Source organism: Anser brachyrhynchus (genome assembly GCF_964034855.1).
Source record: "Anser brachyrhynchus genome assembly, chromosome: 18".
Lineage (NCBI taxonomy): Eukaryota > Metazoa > Chordata > Aves > Anseriformes > Anatidae > Anser > Anser brachyrhynchus.
In genome coordinates, this window is record NC_137711.1 from 1075536 (window position 1) to 1093952 (window position 18417).

General features: G+C 48.9%; 1 protein-coding gene across 2 annotated transcripts in view; it reads left to right on the forward strand.

The window, feature by feature from the left end:
* RPTOR (regulatory associated protein of MTOR complex 1) overlaps positions 1-16964 on the forward strand; it is a 145874-nt gene extending 128910 nt beyond the window's left edge. For both annotated transcript variants that reach the window (XM_080560980.1, XM_080560981.1), the window contains 6 exons: positions 5772-5878; positions 8863-8990; positions 9072-9158; positions 12007-12123; positions 12707-12836; positions 14377-16964. In XM_080560980.1, coding sequence (XP_080417106.1) covers positions 5772-5878; positions 8863-8990; positions 9072-9158; positions 12007-12123; positions 12707-12836; positions 14377-14445 — 638 coding nt within the window. In that variant the 3' untranslated portion in view covers positions 14446-16964. The remainder of the gene's footprint in view (positions 1-5771; positions 5879-8862; positions 8991-9071; positions 9159-12006; positions 12124-12706; positions 12837-14376) is intronic.
* The last annotated feature ends 1453 nt before the right edge of the window (positions 16965-18417 follow it).

The window sequence follows — 18417 nt, forward strand, 5'->3', positions numbered from 1 at the left end:
AGCAAAGGTGACTGCGGTGCTGTGCAGTTCGAAGCTCTTCAGCTTGAGGTCTTTGCAGATCTCTTACTGTTGGGAGCCTAGGATAGAAATTAGCAAAGCTGATGCGTTGCTTTCAGCATTCTGGCTCTGTATTTCACTCAAAAATCCACTGGCCAATGGAAAGGCTAAAATTACCTCGAGCTGGCTGCGGGGAATTCCCCGCTCCGGTAAAGCAGGCGTCTGAGCAGCTTAAGGAAACACCGGCCACTCCTTCGTGAGATCAGCGCTGCTAATGCCGAGCAAGTGCACTCTGTCCCAAGCACACAAATAACTGTGAATCAATATAAAAGGGTCATTAGCATTTTCCGACCAGGCATTTTCCTAGTGAAATATTCAGCAACAGGATTCCTTCTCCCTCACCAAGGAAGTCTTAAAAACATAGGAGATCAGCCATTTGCTTGGCAGCGGAATAAATCAGCTGTATTCAGTTAAAATGTGCTCATTTTGTCGCTAAAGCACCAAAAATCGGCTCTCACTGCCTAGCCTTCTGTGGGCATTTTGCTGAATGAAAGCTAAGGATCTGTCTCTCCGTTCATGCGTCGCTGGATGCCGGGTGAGGCAGGAGTCACCAGGCGCTGCTGTACCGCAGCTCAGCGGCACGCTGCAGGAAGACCAAGGGCTTAATAATGGTCCAGGTCGTATCGGGCCACTCCGTGCAAGTCAGCACAGAAATCCCTAAAGTTCACAGTGAGCACAGAGCGAAGCCTGCAGCTGGCAAGTACAGCGTCCCGAAGGCAGCTGAGCCGGCCGGAGTCTCGGGGTGCCTTAGTGTGACCCTCTGCCCGGGCTGCTTCACCTCCTGTTCCGGCAGAGCTCCCTCGGGGTGTCTCAGCACGCCGCTAACCAAATGTGCGGTACGAAGCAGGAGATGTTGTTAACAAGAGGGTGTACATCTGACCTGTGCGCACTTCTATCCATCGCTGCCTCGTGGGGGTTTTTAGTTCTGATGTGTAAACAGCCATAATCTGTCCTACCTCAAGAAAATTTCTACTTATGACAAGCAAGGAAGAAAAAGCACATAGTTGCCAGTTCCCTGCTTCCTTCCTGCTCCCCCGGGGTTTCCGATACAAAACGAAGACGTCAAATACCTGCTTTGCAGAAAAACAGGACCTTACCCTCTGGAGGCTCTGCTCTGCTCTGCTTTGAATAATGCTGACTCTTCTGGCAGTCTGTGAGCAATCCAGATGGGAGAGGCTGGAAAGGCAGCCCGAGCACTCTTAGAAATAAGTTAGCCTCCTGGCGGGAGGTGCCACGGGGAGCTGCAGGGCTCCTGAGCCACGTGGGGCAGCCTGTGCCAGAGGAGCCTCAGCAGAGGGAAGGCTCTAACCTGCAAGAGGAGCAGATCAAAATCAAACGGAGCTTATGCTGGAGAACAGGAGGGGGAGAGAGAAAGGTAAAGTGAGTCTTCCCACACCTCCCAGGGGCTGCTACCATGTCCTTTAGGAATAAGAAGTTCGGGAGAACCTCTTTAGTTCTGGTCAGATATTTTTACAGAAATAAAATAATTGGAGGAGTTTCAGCTCCAGGGGTTTGTGTTCTTTCAATTGGCTTCCCAGCATCACAGGTACTCTTTCCCCTTGCTGTGCATAGTCCTTGGCAGGAGAAGAGTGACACTTATTGAAAGGATGTTGTAGAAATTAATGAAGAGTGAGGTCACACCACCCTCCCACTGCTTCCTGGAAATTAAAACAGTGATGCGCCTCATTGCTCAACCAGGAGGGCCGGTGATTAAAAAATCATCAGTCAGAATTGGAGTTGCTTTTATTCTGTGGTCTGTGTAGGTATTTCTGATCTCATTGAAATGCCCAGTGCAAGTTGGCCACGTTCCAGTCATGATAAAAATAAGTGCAGACACCCAGAATGCAGCTGCTTTCAGCACCACCGTTATTTATTGAAATTTATACAAGGAACTATCCCATTGAGACAAATATCTGATGCTCAGGGGGAATTCTGAGGGAACAGCAATAGAAAGTTACAGCTTCAAGAACGGTTATTGATGTGTTGCTATGTGTATCATCTCGCATCATGCAGAACTGCAAGTATTTGTGTTAAAAGACTCAACAAAAAAAAATAGTTTTTTTTTTTTTCCTGAATTGTGGAAGATTTGTTGCTTGCTATCTGAGAATGTAACATTCCTTATGGGAAAGTGTTAACCTTAATTAATGATGCATTAAAGGAACTATGTTGTTAGGGTCTTGTCCCTGCAATTCCTCGGCCTCTGGGAGTGCCACGGTCCCACTCCCAGCCTTTGTCAGGCAGGTGCGGAGGTGTCACAGCGCTGCCTCTCGTTGCTCCGCTTCTGTAAGTAGGTGGGTGCTCGGAAATAGGGCAGCAGGTAATACACGAACCTCGTGAGGTGGCTCACACAAGGAGCTGAGCTTGCGTTTGCGGAATACATCATTACCCTTTTGCCACAGTAAGGCTGGGAGGCATCTTACGTGACACCTGCGAGCCAGAACACAGCAGGTGAGCTGCGGTCTCGGTTGGAACATCCTGGAGAAGGACCTCTGTTAATTAAAAAGGAAATGGCAATTAGTAGTATGTCCCCATTTGCTTCTCATCCCAAAATACTAGGAATTTCACATGTAAACATGAGCCAATGCTGTGTCATTTCCACCACGAAAACATTTGCCCTTACCTAGAAATAGTTCAGCTATTTCTGTTCCGTTTCATGCCGCGTGTGTCAGCGTCGAATTTAACATTTCGCAGTCAGGAGAAGCCTTCCCCGTTACACGCTGCCGAACAGCTTAAGGGAGTATACAAAGGCTTTTGTTCTTTCCAGACGTTTAATTCCAGTTTAGCATTTCACCCGGCTGCGTGCCAGAGCAGCCTCGGAGGCTCGTGCAGCCCCGGGCTGCAGCCGTGCTCCCCGCAGTCCCCGCAGCCGCTGCGCCGGCACGCGCGCGACCTCTGCAGCCGGAGCCCAGCAGGTCGGGGGCTGCAGGAGAGCTGCTCCCTTCCCACCCTGAGGAAGCCAGGGCTTCTCCGTGCCTGTGCCTTCATGCAAATATCCTGGTATTTCTGTTGCTTCGGGCAATGTGAGCACCCTGTAAGCTGAGGAGAAGCAAGGATGGTATTTTCTTGAGAGAATGAGGCTGGCAAGAGAAGAAGATTGCTTGTTGCAGGATGAGCGAAGTGCTCAGAGAGCACTCGCCTCTCCCAGAGCAGAGGTTAGCGTTACACAGGCTCGGTACGTTTTATAAGGGAGGCAGGAGCTGCGTTGTCTGCATGTCAGACCCCGAGCCGCACCACGCACCGATGTGAAGTTTTGGAGCCAGCACAGTGAGAGCTGCCCTGTGTGAATCGCCCCCCTCCTTTCCTCCCGTCAGTTCCTGTTTCAGGGGTAAACCCTTGTCCTTTCTACCCAGTAACCTCTCATGGGAGCTCTCTGTACTGCTTTTACACAAACTGACGCCACTCTGGGGCTTCTTCCCCCAGTGAAATATTTTCAGTGATTACATTCCCCGCAGATGCACCCAGGGAAGCTTAGACAGCGGCAGCGCAAAAGCTGCCACCCCTCGCTCTGAGCTCACCGTCGCTGTCCCCCACCACAGGAGGTGCTGGGACCTCAGCAGGTCGGGGGCTGCTGGCACCCGTCAGACTGAAGGAAATCGTTGTCTTCAAACCGGGGGATGTAACCGGAAAATCGGGAACTTTAAAACTGCCTAAGAGCACGTTGCTTACTTAACTCCATCAGCGATGGTAATGGCGATATCTATCTCAGCCTGCCAGGTTTATCTTGTCGCATGGGCCATAAACAAGATGACAAATGAAAACACTTCAGTGATGTTTATCATCTAAATCACTGCCTGCTTGTTTGCCTCAGCTCTCGAGCAGCCCTCTCTGCTGCCAGGCAATCTGAAGTAACAATCAATTTGACTCGCAAGATAAAGATACAAGCGCTCAGCTTAGCTGGGAGTCCTGAATTTCCTTCAGTAAGATGAAAGACTGTCAATAAATGTCAGTAATCTTCTCAGTGGTATGCAGCGAGATCAGGAAACGGCTTGAATGTGATGCTAAGGAAGGGGATGGGCAAAACGTTTTATTTGGGTCTGTACAAAACAAGGTCATTTCATCATCTTTGGAAAAAAAGCTCAGTGTTCATGAGTTGCTTCTGTTGTTTCCACTTGAAAAGGTGCTTGGTGTGGTAAAAAGTGTACTTATGGCCCTTAACTGGCAAAAAGCATGTCGTAGTATGTTTTAGTGTCCTGCTAGGGCTAATTCCTAGGAGTCAATTGTGGCATGATCATGCTTATCCCTTTTGGACAAGCCAGGTGTGCACTTGTCCTTGAAGTATGTGCAGGGAGGGAATAGAGGAATCCCCCTGAAGGCAACCATGAGAGGCTCAGGGCAGGAGCTCCCAGTACTAACGTGTTGCAGAGGGCTCTGGCTCGTGTTGTGTGTGGCTGTCGAGCACTTCCCTCGGCAGCAGAGTCCCAGCTGGGCACGCACAGGACAGCGAGCTGCTGCTTGAGAGGAAACAAGATGCTCCTTCTGCCGAAGGGAGAGCCCTGCCCGAGCAAAGGCAAACAGGCAAAAACTGGAGTTCTCGTCAGGTTCACTCATGTAGTGCTTCTGGTTTTTTTTGTTTCTTTCTTTCTTTTTGTTTTTTACCTATGAATAAAAGTCTCCCTGGAAAACTCGTAGATTTGGGGTCGGTCAGCCTTTGCAGTATGAACAGCAGCAGATAGCTGGTGTGCAGCTCTCTGCTTCAAGCAAAACATTTACGTGCTGGGGAGGCAGCACACAGGTGGTACAAAAGTTCTTCTAATTATTCAAAAATTGTACCTCGGGGATTTCCCCCATCGACTCAGGGGTTTCACTGCCAGTTACTTCCCAGGCCCAAATCTCTCTTCTGTTCTGATGGCTGTGTGCTCCGTGCTTAGGTGAGGGAGCTCACGCTGTAGCTTTTGGACATTTTATTCCCCCAGCTGGGAAAGGAGGTGAAATACACTTTTCTCTGGAAATTGCCATGCCAGTGAAGTTCATCAGCTCATGCAGTCTACCAACCTGTCTGCAAGCAGATGCCAATGTCAAGTGTTTGGGGGATAGAAAATCCATCCATGCTGCAAGAGAATTACAAGGGGATTTTTTGGTAAACTTCAACGAGCAATCAGTTTATGCCCTTAAAGATGAGGATCAAAAGCTCTAATAAATGTATTTCAGTCAGTATAATTGCAGAATGTTCCCTCCTTATTTGTCAGTGTAGCAAATTAGTTTTTACTCCTACCAAGCTGTTTAATTCAGTATCTTGCAGCAAGGATGTTGCTATTCCTTATTTAGAAACATCTCAGCCAGATTTCTATTAGAATGAGGAATCATGGCAATTCAATGACTCTCGCCTCTCGCTGTGTGCAATGTCACCAGTTCAGTCCTCATTTAGTCTGGTATCCTGTAAGGAGGTGGGTAACTTACTCGGACTCCCTTAGAAGACCCCAGCAGCCTCGCAAAGTCCCTGGAGCGCTGCATCCCCCTGCCTGTGGAGGCCATCTGCTCCTAGGCTTTTCTGAGCATTTGAGCTAGCAAAGAGGTAAAAGACATATTTTGGACTCAAATCCATGACCAGCTGATTTAATCCTATTTGGAGGATGTATGGATGTGTGTGTATGCAATTGTAAATTTTCTCTAATAATGATAGGATCACGGCCTTGTGCTACAGAAACTGGTGTTGTAATTAGCACCTGTGCTGATGCTGAGAGTGATTTGCACACCCTGCCTGTGTTTTCTCCTAGGAGCAGGAATGGTGGTCGACTGGGAACAAGAAACCGGGCTCCTCATGACCTCGGGAGACGTGAGGATAATCCGGATCTGGGACACAGATCGGGAAATGAAAGTGCAGGTAACATTTGCATGCTTGTCCCAGTAACCTTTTCTCTCCCAGAGCATCCCACACACCGAGCTAGCTACCCATGCACTGCCAAAGCGTCTGAGACTTGTCTGTGAAGAGCTGACAGGCCCATGGTTCCGGATCCGCTGCTTTCCTGCTTCAGAGTCGTGTTACAAGACAAATAAAAAAGAGCACATGCTTAGTGTCAGGTCTGGAAGCTGCTGCTGTTGCTCTGGATGGTGTGCGGTAACGTCTGGGAAAGGTGAGGCCTCTGAAATCCGGAGGCAGTCACCAGGATGCAGCCAGGATTTCCTATTAGCATGCAGTTGAAATAGCATAAAAATCCTTCAGGAGACTTAGTGGTGAGCTGGCCAGGTGGCAGAGCACTCGGACCATCCCCACCTCTCTGGAAGCACGCAGCACTGACCAAAGCACAGTGCCGCTCTTGCACCTGTGGGCCGAGGGCCTGCTTCCAGGGAGGCCGCGTTCACTCGGCGCTCACGTACCTTCAGGGTCTGCCCCGAGTGCTCAGCGGGCCAGAAACACCAGCACCCCCTGACCACACGCTGCTCAGATGAAGTCAGGGGGGTTGTTGCCAGCTTCAGCCAGGCTGACTCAGGCCAGAAATGTGCTCGGTGCTGCATCGCCCAGGTACCGAAGCGCGTCCGTGTCTCCGAGCCTGCGGGGGGCTGCAGACCCACGCGCTGGGGTGCTCAGGGGCTTTCGGAACGGGGCACGGCACCTCTGAAACGAGGCAACACAAACGTGTTGTGTCAGTCAGGCATTAATTTCCATACCGTGTAATGGGGAAAACGCAGTGCGAGCGCTCGTGTCAATTGTAACCAGGTAAAAGGTTCTGAGGAATTACAAGGAGAAGCAGCTGGCCCGTGAGAATGAAGTCACCATGCTGGAGCCAGAAAAAGAAGACCAGTTTTCAAAGCTGCTAGAAATTAATTACCTGTGGATGAACATTAATTATGACACTTTGACCCTGCAATGCCGGATAATTAAGCCTATGTTGATCTTAATTACATTCACGTACTGTTTTTTCTATGTAAATTAGGGAACATCAAAATTCAGGAGGTGAAAATCTTTTAAATGACGAGGATTAATGATTGTATTGAAAGTATCTAAAAACACGTTGTTTCTTTTTTAATTACAAAGATTGGTTGTGTTGAAATTCAAGTGATTGAAACTTCCTGACTCAGTAACACTGGGAAACTGAAATTCAGCACAAAGAGCAGCAGGGCTGTGTAATCCAAGCTAATAAAGGTGCCTTCCCACTCTTTGAACTGCAAAAAAGTGAACCTCTGGAAGCACTTTGGATGTAGCTGAAGAAGCAAGTACTTCATTTTCACTTCTGCTGCTTGTTTCTGCTTCAAAGACATGATCTGCTTTTAGGCAGTTAGAATAGCTGTCTGAAAACAGCCCCTGAAGTTTGGTGCCTCCAGCCAACAGCTTCTTCACTCAGCCAAGGCTGTGAATAGCAACTAGGAAAGGTGAATATGCACAGAAGCAAAAATAGGATTGAAGTGTGAAATTAGCTAATGCAGTTCTAACGTGCCTCCTGATTGTCCTCCTACTTTTGCAATATTACTTAGTTTTTACCTATTTCAATTGATTTGTTTTCTATATACCCATCATAGACATAATTCCAAATAATTCTTTTGTTTATGGCAAGTAGAAAGGGGGAAAGCAGCAAGCATCAGAATAAGAATGTGCAACATGTTCCCAGCACAGCTGTCCATGCAAGCTCCAGTCTTCCTTTTCCATGTTTGTTTGTTTGTTTTTAATGCACACAGTGTCTGGCATCTAATGAGATAACCTGAATCTTCCTCTCACGTGGTCCTAAAGCAAGGATTGATAAGTGGCATAGCACCAGCCGGCTTTATCTTGCGTAAAAGGTTTTGTGGCACCACGTTGTAGCTGGGCAGCTCATTGTGTTGTCAGGCTCTGACGTTCAGGAGCACCAAAGCTGCTGCAGCAGCACTCGCTGCCTTGCTGGGAGGGCAGGGAGGTCACGCTCAGCCAGTCCTGCTGTCTCCTGCTCAACTTGACCCATTGCAGCAAACACCGGGGTGCTGCAGAGGTGCAGTGATGATCCTAATGGTGAAAGGAGGAAGAGAGCTAAGTGCTAAAAAAAAATAAAAATTAAAACCTTATTAGACCTGGGTTTATTGCGTAGGAAATATTTCTCTTAAATCAATCATCCGGTCTGTTTTGCATTCTGCTGTTCAGGGTTTTTCTGTAGATTCTTCTACAAGAGACATTTGAATTATTTCCTGAAAGTTGTTTGGGCATTGATTTGGTGCACAAGAAGGGCTGACATTTCATAGCCTTGTTCCTTGAGCAGATTTTTCGTAGATAATATTGCCTTATACCATACTGTGTGCCTGGGTTTATATGTGTTTTTATATGGCATTATGAGTTTTTCCTTTCTACAGGTATATTCATCTTACTTGACTTTACTCCTCCAAATATTTAGCATCCAGCCTGCCATTCCAGTGGCATTCAAAACTTGTATCCAAAAAAGATGGTTTATGGAGAAATAACTCCTCTGGCCATTTACTTTAACTAATTAGATATTTTTAGTAGAGAATAACATTAACTTTTCCTTCACAAAACAGACCTTGCCTTGGTTTTGGTTTATAAACCAGAACCAATAGCTGGGTTTGCTGGAATTCTTTCTCTGGGCTCTTTGGGACGAACTGTGGGCTGCGTGGCTCTGACACAGGACAGCAGCAGTGACCGTCATCCTCAGGGCCACCGCTCCTTCACTTCTGGTCATGTCCAGAGAGCCTGGAGAAAAGCTTTGCACCAGCGCAGATCAGGGTTTAACCCTGGTTTAGTTTTGGACTGATGTACAGAATGGTGCATGGAAGAGGAGGAGGGCGCAGGGAGCGTCTGGCTCCTTGACTCTAGCACCTTTTCTTTGGGGTTGCAGACCTGAAGACACACCGTGGTCTCAACTGGGCTTTTGTGTGCTTTCTCCTTAGGACATCCCCACCGGAGCGGACAGCTGTGTGACCAGCCTTTCGTGTGATTCTCATCGTTCACTAATCGTGGCAGGGCTGGGTGATGGCTCCATCCGCGTGTTCGACAGGAGGATGGCTCTGAGTGAATGGTAACTTCCCGGGTTCGGTGGGATCCTCGCATTTCCTCCACCTTCCCTTCACAACGTTTCTCCTCTCTGCTTGTTCCCCAGCCGTGTCATGACCTACCGAGAGCACACAGCCTGGGTGGTGAAGGCATACCTGCAGAAACATCCTGAAGGCAACATAATGAGTGTCAGGTAAAAGAGCTTTTACTCTTTGAGCGGTTTTCTCTTAAACACAGCTTGCTTTTCTGTTTGAAATCCACCTCTGGTATTTCAGAAGGTAAGAGCGTAAAGCTTTTAGGTTGACATTTGCTTCAGTAATTAACTCCTGCTCAAACGTGGTAGAGAGAAGGCAAAAAAAAAAGTGAAGCTTTCCTTGGAAGCCTGTTGGTTAGGTTTGAGAGTAAACAAGAAGGTATCTGTGCTGAAATCACTATCACGAGGCATGTGAGGGAGGAATCAAGTGAACCAGAAACCTAAGCTAGATATAGCATATCTTATGGTTGTTCTTCTTGATTGCCAGCATCTTTGTGGGGTCATTTGAGATAGAACATGAGAAGGAAGGAGGTTTATGTTGCATCTGTTGGGCATATTGCTGTGCAGGATTACTTTGCTGTTTAGCAATTTTCTACACATAAATCCATTTCTGCTGCCTGGTAAATACTGCATAGAGAGCAGCATATACTTATTTAGCCATTAAAGAACAGCAGAATATAATTTATTGTCACAAAAACACTGCACACAGAGAGGCCCTTTTTCTTGATTACAAAATGAAAACAAAACAGTTTTCTAGGGTGCAGAACATTTCTGGAGTGGGGGATGGGCCGGCAAAAAATTATTAAGATTTTCAGAAAGGGGCTTAAGTGATGCCGCTGACAGATTTGTCAAGCTCACATATTAGAGTTTTTAATCTTCCTTTCTGTAATCTCTTTCAACAATCCCAGGGGTCAGGCTTGTATACTTGGTCAGCCTGTATCTGAAGGCTCATTTTTTCCCTCTCCTCAGTGCCCTCATGAACAAATGATGCTTTTTCTCAGGATTGACAAAGTATGAGAAAATGTTATACCTCAAAAGGCAGGGCTGGTCCCATCCCAGAGGAACTCTGTTTAAGACAAACCACACCACTCTCAGTTTATCCCGGTTCACTGGCCTTTAGTTGACAGCAAGGTTCAAAAAAAACCCAACAAATGTTAGGATGTAAGAGGGCCTGGCATAACTATTTCCTAAAAAAGAACTTCAAGGCATTGTATTGCTTGTAGAGTAATTCTCTGAATCGTAGAGAAACTTTTCATCCAGACCAGGGATGGGAGTTTGCAAGACAGGCTGGGTGACTCAGACCCGGATTCTGCTTCTCTCCATCGTTCAGCAGTGGTTCACCACGCGATGTTTCGCTCAGCCTCTCTGATCTACGTGCTAGTGCCGCCACAGCATTTTCCTGCTCTCCAGCAGTTCACTAGTGACTTCCCCCAAAACACTCGTGGAATAATGGGAGAATTTGGAGCTGGCAAATGTATGGTAGGCTTGTTTCCTAGTTACTGGCAAGCTCTACAATGGCAACACACAATTACGTAGGACATTAGGGCAATGTCTTTCCCCATGTCTCGTTTGGAAGTTACACCTAATTAATCAGCAGTCCTGCTTCTGTCAGGCTGACAGCATTGTCTGAAAAGGTCCTTAAACACCTGAATATCCTGGTTTAGTAGTTAGCTGTTGTTGACTTGTTGATGACTGTTATTGTTCACTTGGGCTGTGCTTTCTTAAAACCATGTTCTCATAAGTAGTCCCCTCACCACAGAATTTCGTTTCCATTTTAAAGCTCTTACATGGTCTTCCGATATATTCCGAACCATTTTCAATCGTATTGAGGTTCAAAGCTTTAAATGAATTTACTGTATATTTGATCTCTCTCAAATAATATTTCTATCCAGTCTTCAGGAATGAAATCAACCCGAAGTTTAATTTGTCTTGGATTTAATTATGTGACAGCTGGAGTTGCAGCTTCTTATAATGATATCAGTAACCCTGTATAACAGCCTTTTGATCACTATTAGATATTCCAGAGGTGAAGAAACTGAAGGCAATATGCTTCTTAATGCTTTCAGATGTTCTTAACTCTGTAGTTGTATATGGTCATCTTGTCATACTACTTGGAGGGAAGAAACGCTTTAAAAGTTGTGGTGCCAAAAGCAAGCCTTACTTCTGCTGCCAGTAGAATAAGGTCAGATGAGTTGACGCTGACTTTAGTTTCCGTAAGATTTCTGTGGGTCTTTCCCTACACCAGTCTCTTCTAAGAAGCACGGAAGAGCAGATGTATCATAGCAAAATCCTCAGCCCTCTGTGCCAGGGCTATAGGGGAAGATGCATCCTCTTCACTTTCAACAGATGTGATTCTACTGATGTATTTCAGAGAGATCTCTTAACAACAACGAATCATTTGTGTTTGAAAAGTGCTTCATCTACTAAGTGCAGTATCCTGTCACTGCCATTATTGCTTTCTCCCCTGTCTTTTCCCTGATAAAGTCATTAATAGGATTGACATATCGCCCGAGTGTTAAGCAGCATTTGTTACGCCTGGTCCACAGAGTACTTTGGACAGCAAGAACATGCGTCTGTGTCCAGGCATTTGGCATAATAGATCGTACCAGCAGATCCCATCTGGTTACAGTTCTCTAACACAATTTCCTACTGTGAAAAGGAGAAGGAATTTGGTTCTGACATGTAGCTTAGTGTATTGGGTATGACATAACAGTAAAGGCACTTGCACTCGGTGATGGGCTGTAAGTGATAAAAGTACTAATGGATCGCTCCTGAGGGCAGAGGCAGGCTGTTTGCACAGCTCTTAATGCTTTGTGGATGGTACCAAATAAAAGTGACATCAGTGGAAATTCAGCTGCGCTGATAGAGAAGGCAAGGGTGCGTGTCTTCTCTATCCTAATTTTCTGATGCAGGTGGTCAGCTCGCAGACAGGCATATGGCTCAGTTCCCTGGGCTTTAGGATCTGGTCCGGGTACAGCCTGACATTGTGAAACTCCTGTGTTGGCAGTGTAAATGGAGATGTGCGGTTCTTCGACCCCCGGATGCCAGAGTCCATGAAGGTCCTTCAGATAGTCAAAGGGCTGACGGCTCTTGACATTCACCCACAAGCCAACCTCTTTGCGTGGTAAGTTCCAGTTTCACCTCCTGCATCTCTGGAGTGGAAAGAGAGGACAAATTGTCTCTGCAGACATCATTCGTGGTTTTTTTGTTGTTGTTTTAACCTCACCATAAAAAATGCAGTTTCGTTCCCATGTTTTCAGTTCAGGTATTTTATCCCCGCCATGCCTTAGTGCATCCCACTGCCAGCAGAGTGACGGCATGCTGTCTCTCACTCCCATGTCAGATCCCTGTATAAATTCAGCACGTGTGTGTTTGGGCACGGAGCAGGGGACCGGCACCCGGTCCGCAGCCGTGTGTCCTGGAGGTTGCAGGGGGATCTGCTTCCAGTGAGCGCGTACATCAGCTTTTCATGTCTTCTCTCTCGGTCACACAGTGTAACAGGGGGCTGTGGTTCGAGCCTTTCTGCAAATCTCTCTGTACTGAGGTTGCCATGGTACAGCTGAAGTCGATCTCACTGCTTATAAGAGCTCCTCGCACACTAGCCTGATGAGCTGAGGTCTCCCCAGCTGAAAAAGGGGCTGTGGGTGATAACACCGGTGTTACCACAACACTGTCAATGACATCGTGTTCTCTTGATTCCTTTCCAGTGGCTCAATGAATCAGTTCACTGCAATCTACAATGGAAATGGTGAGCTGATCAACAATATCAAATACTACGATGGTTTTATGGGACAAAGAGTTGGAGCCATCAGCTGCCTGGCTTTCCATCCTCACTGGGTCTGTATTCTCTTTTTGGCTTTTGGAATTTGCATTTCTTAGTTAAAGCTGGTGTTGGACGAGGGAAAGGCACAGAGACTCCCCCAGCACGGAGAGGTGCTGTCCCAGCGTAGTTTTCTGAAGGCCCTTTGAGCCTCCCTTCCAGCCTGGGTCCTTCATTGCTCGTCCTCCAGCCTGTTCCAGGTGCCTACACCGCAGGTGCCACCAGTGCTGCTCGTTTCTGATGTGCAGCTAAGACCAGAACACGACTGCCAGCTGCTGAGCCCTTTTTACCTGTGGGCCAGCTTGGTATACTGTTCCCATCACTCCGGGTCCGCCGCCTGGTGTAGCTCTGTCTCTTGCCACAGAAATCCTCCAAGGTGAATTTGCCTGGAGCTGAGTGGAGAGGTGCAGTCTCTCACTTTCAGCGTGCCAAATGTTGTGTGCTTATTTATTCCGTGCCTCTGTTCTTGTAGACAGTAGGCTCACCCTTGTGTCTCTGGGGCTGCTTTTACGCTGTTGCTTATGTAAGGCTGTAGGAAGACCTAATGCTGTGCAGTAGAAAATCTGTCAAAAAAAAAAAAGAGAGATCTGCAAAACTTAAAGGCATAAGCTGATAAAGTCTAGAATAAAACAGAGTAAAAGGGAAATTTCTGAATATAGCTGAGGTGGCTCTGCAGTCAGTTGTTAGAGAAGCTGCTTGCTACTTAATTAGGAGGCAGGTGCCCATCTGCATTACGGACTGCTGCTCACACAGAGAAGAGAATAAGAGAAAGGAGATTGAAAGACCGATTGAAAACCAATGTGAATGGGTAGGAAAAACAGGAGGAGAAGGCATTTAGGGAGAGAGTTGTATTAGAAACCTGCCAATCAGAACACAAATACTTCATATGTGATGGGAAACAGCAGTGGGAATGACAAAGGGCCTGGAGGAGGGGAGGGAAGAGCTGTGCCACCTTCTGCTGTGGTATTAGCTGGGCAGGCAGAAGGAAAGCTGTTTTTCTGCAAAGGTCACATACGTTTTACATCCTGAGGGTAATGGGGTTTAAAGGAGAACTTATCTCCTCTTTGGTGTTGAAAAGTCACTTTGCAGAAAGCTCAGCGGTGATTTTGCTGTCCTCTGGTTTGGGGGACGAGGGTGGAAGTGGTGGATGATTTGAAATGTTTTGTTCTTTAAATAAGTGAGCACACAAAGCCCTATCCAGCCCGGGTCTCCATGGCCGGGGTCGTGCCTGGCCTCTCAGGAGAGGGAATGTTAATTTTCAGTCCAGGTGACTGTTCCTAACAAGCAGATTTGCAGTCATTTGGAAAAATTATGCTAGGTGTTGGCAACTAACAGTCACCATCATTTTTTCTGCTGGCTGAAATGGGCACAGAGCTCGCTGCGACAGTGTAGGTCCTGGCAAAATGTCGTCAGAGCTGCGTTGGCAGATGCACTTAAGAGTTTTCCAGCATCTGGGTGTTGCTGCTGAAAATGTCACCCGTTACCATTTTCCCTGCGATGTGCCTCTCATCGCTGCGTAACACCTGTATGTTTATCCCTGATTTGCTCTTTCCACAGCCTCATCTGGCAGTCGGAAGCAATGACTACTACATCTCGGTGTACTCAGTGGAGAAGCGGATCAGATAACGGCTCGTGGCAGCGTCACCGGAGAAGGGAGTCCCAGCGGGCAGGGCCGTGTCTCACCTATAATGTACATAGTGAAATTATCGACTTGAATGTTTAGTGTTGGCTGCTGCTGCAACCCGTAACTTGAACTTTTTTTTTTCCTGACTTAGCTACTGATGATTTTGACAAGGGGAAGAGAGACAATCTCCTATTTTTTTTTCAGCTGTATCCTCTAAAAGCTACAGAAAAGGAACATTTTATTTTTGTTTCCAGTGGTTGGCTTCTCTGTTAGGAACACGGCTCCTGAGCTCTGGACTGGATGAGGCAGTACCCTTGAAAAGGGCTTTTTGTTTTAGTCTTTGTTTCCATGTTTTGCTGGAGCGTAGGTTGCTTTGAGGTCTGAAGTCAGGACTCGCCTACAGCTCTGTGCGTCCGAGCTGACCACGGGACCCCTCCAGCTGCTGCCTACCCCGTGCCAAACAGCAACTCCTCTGGCAGGGCAGCGAGACTCAAGCTGCCCGCCTGCAGAACCGTGCGCCTGCTCCTGCGCTGCCTGAGCATGGGCAGGGGAGGCAGGGACGTGTCTCCTCCGCGTGAACCTTATCCTGTCTGCAGTTTCCCCTCCAGTGGAAGTAGAGACAGAGGACGGCTTGGTGGCAAGGGAAGGCAGGGATCCTGAGGGAAGTGGCTTGAGGAGGTGATGGGAGCAGAGCGGGATGCCACCGTACCGTAAGGGTGCACACAGAGGAAAGAGGGAAGAAAGAGCGTGAGCATCTCTGTCATCCCAGCACGTCGCTGAAGTAACCACTTTCCACCCAAGCACGTGGTGCTGGTGCAGGCGGGGGTGTCTCTGTCACTGTTACTTCTGCAGTCGCTGTCCTGCCCACAGTGAACTCCGCAAACGCGTTTGATAACCTGGAAACTGCCCAGCCGGCAGGGGAGGCTGCGGGTTCAAGCCACAGGCTTTCATCTCGCTCCAACGTGCTAATATTCAGCAAGGTGATGGACATGAGTATTTGTGCACTTCGTGGCTGTGTGTCTGCAGCTACACACACTGTGTACGTGGCTGTGGCTTGTCCGTGTGTCCCTGCAAGGACTGGGTGTGTAACCAGCCACACGTGATCTGAGCACAAGAGAATCACTAAAGAGAGGGAAGACAGCAGGTCGTCCTGCTTAGAGCAAAACACCTTTATCCCAGCTACCCAGGGGAAAGGCAGCTCCATTATCTGCACCTTCCGAGTCTGTATAATGAATGTTTCTGTCCCTTGAAGTCCATGATGTGTCTGGAGGTCACTGTGGGGAAGAGGTAGGCAAAGCCAAAGGGCAGGTTTCTTTCAAGTGCTGCTGTGGTGCAATTTAAGCTGCCCAAGAACAGAACTTGCGCTTGTGCAAAAATCACTGCATTGACAAAGGTAGGCTTCCTAAATCCAAAAGTCCCCGGTTTTTCTTCTGGCCAATATACTGGGTCTGCAGGCTCCCAGCAAACTGTGCCAGCAACGAGGCTGACGGTGGTGGACATACCAATGAGGGAAGGGCTGAGAAATGTTCTCGTACTGTGCGGATGGCGGCTTTACCTTTGCCACGGCACCTGCAGAGTGGATCTGACCCACTGCCGCTCCTTGTGTACCAGATAATCCAGTTCCCTGTGCGTTGAGGCAGCTGGGCCATGCAGGGTTAGAGGAATTGGCCCAGTTGCTATTCCAGCGTTGCTGCAGGGAAGCTGAATATGAAATGCTGTATGCACATCTGGATATTCATTTGGTGAGGTTCCATGAACGGTGGAGGCGGAGAGAAGCCAAAAGCCGGGCACTGCGTCCTTACCCTTGAGCACCGCTGCTGTTCCCCCGTAGCAGGGAGGCAGAGGGCCACCAGGATGATGGATCAAAGGCTTTAAACTTAAGGAAATACTACCTAGAAGTCCACTTTTGAGTTACCAAAAGTTAATTATGGTCTAACAGAGCTGTGCCTCTTCCTGACCCACTGAGCTGCTCCTGTGCTGCTCCAGCCTGTCCCAGCGGTACGCGCCCCCAGCCTCTGACCACCCTGCGCGCCCCGCACCGCCGGGGCCAGCAGTGGGCTTCTGGCAGGCGTGGGGGCAGTTTGGGATCTACACGTAACCGATTAACATACACAGCTTAAAAAACAAACGATAGATTTTTAACTTGTATCAGTGTATTTGTCAAAGGAACAAGAAATACCTGGCAAGATGGGGAGGTGCACAGTGGGAAGCTGCTGCTCCTCACCAGCGTTCCCGGGTGCCCCGCCAGCCTGCGCAGCCAGGAGATGGGTTTTTAACTAACTGGGCCTGTTTAGCTTTCATCTAAGCGCGTGTGTGTGGGCTGAATTTTCACAGGTCTGATGCAGAGATTCAATCATGAAGTTTAACCAAGGATCTGGAGAGCATCCTACCTAAAAGTTCACTTATCTCTATTTATTTTACAAAAACAAAAAAATATTAAAAAAAAAACAGAACACAATTGTAATGTGAGAGTAAAACAATTACAAACAAATAAATGGTTAATAAAAAATAAATGCAGAAATACTTCACGGTCTGAGGATCGCTTTCTGGGCCGGAGGTGGGGAGGGGGCAGTGCTGCAGGCTAAGAGGCAGGGAGGGAGAGCTGCGTCCAGCAGCCACGTTCTGTTTTTAGGTGGCACACTGTGTGATTTGGGGCTGTTTGCACACAAAGAGGCCGCTTACACGTCGAGATCCTGGGCAAAAGAGATTTGCACAAGCCCAGGTCACTGCTTATGAGCCGCCGGGGATTTGCCGGTGTAAATCCCTCTCCCTGCAGCTGGGGCTGGTGCTGACGGGGGAGCAGGGGGGCAGCGTTAGGAGGCTTCGGGGGGGCTTTGCTCCTTGCGTTTGAGGGATGCTCACGTTGTTGCCTCTGGCTGCTGCTCTGGGTTTGCAGCAGCATGGAAGTGAGAACCAGATCCTAATGGCCTCCAGAGGTGAAAATGTATTTGGGAACGACGGGTGGTGCAGAGCAAGCCGACGGATGATTTGGGGAGAAAAATGCGGCGGTGAAAAAGGGGCGTTTTCTGGTGTGTTGTCTCACAAATCCCAGTGGTCTCAGCTCAGATCACTTCGGGGAGTGCCGTATCGCAGGCGCCACGCGACCAAAACCCGCTGCGGCTGGCGCGGCAGAGGCAGCGCGACACGAGGGGGCTGCACAGCACCAGGCCCCGAGGTGTGCACGCCCCGGGGGCTCCGACATGCAGGGGCCCTGGGATCGGACGTGGTGCCTCAGGGACGCACCGGTGGATCTGCGAGGCTCCGGCACGTGGGGAGGGCGCTGCCTGCTCTGGGACGGAGACGGCCACGGCCGCCGCCTGCGGGACCACCAGCACTTTTCCTGCCCGGCTGCTGGAAGTGAAACACGAAGGAAAACCAGCCCCGTGTCCTGCCCGCACCCAGCACCCAGGGCCAGAGCCCTTCCCGTGCAGACACATCCCAGGTGTGGGGACACGGGAACGTGGGGACACGGCAGCACCTCCCTGCGGGGGAGAACAGGGATGGGGCCCCCTTTGTCCCCACCCTGGGACCCCCCCACTCTCCCCACAGGGACCCCACAGCTGCCCCTGCCCCAGCACGTCTCCTGTCACACCCCCAATGCCTTTATTGCCCCATCCTCTGCCCTATACCCCCCATTCCCTACAGTCCCCCATCCCTTTAGTCCCCATCCCACATAACCCCCTTCCCCACCGCTCCCACACCCCCTACAGCCACCCTCCCCTATACACCCCATCCTCCATAGCCCCCTTTCCCTACAGACCCCCCCCAGTGCTGCCCCAACCCCTACAGCCTCCCCCATCCCTTCCCCTCCCCTTTACCCCCACCACCCCCTGAATGCTTTGTCCCATAAACCCCCCATACAGGGGGTAACCCTTCTCCTGTAACCCCCCCTCCCCTATAGCCACTAACCCTATACCTCCACCCCTATAGCCACTAACCCCTACACCCCCACCCCCTACGGCCACCAACCCCCA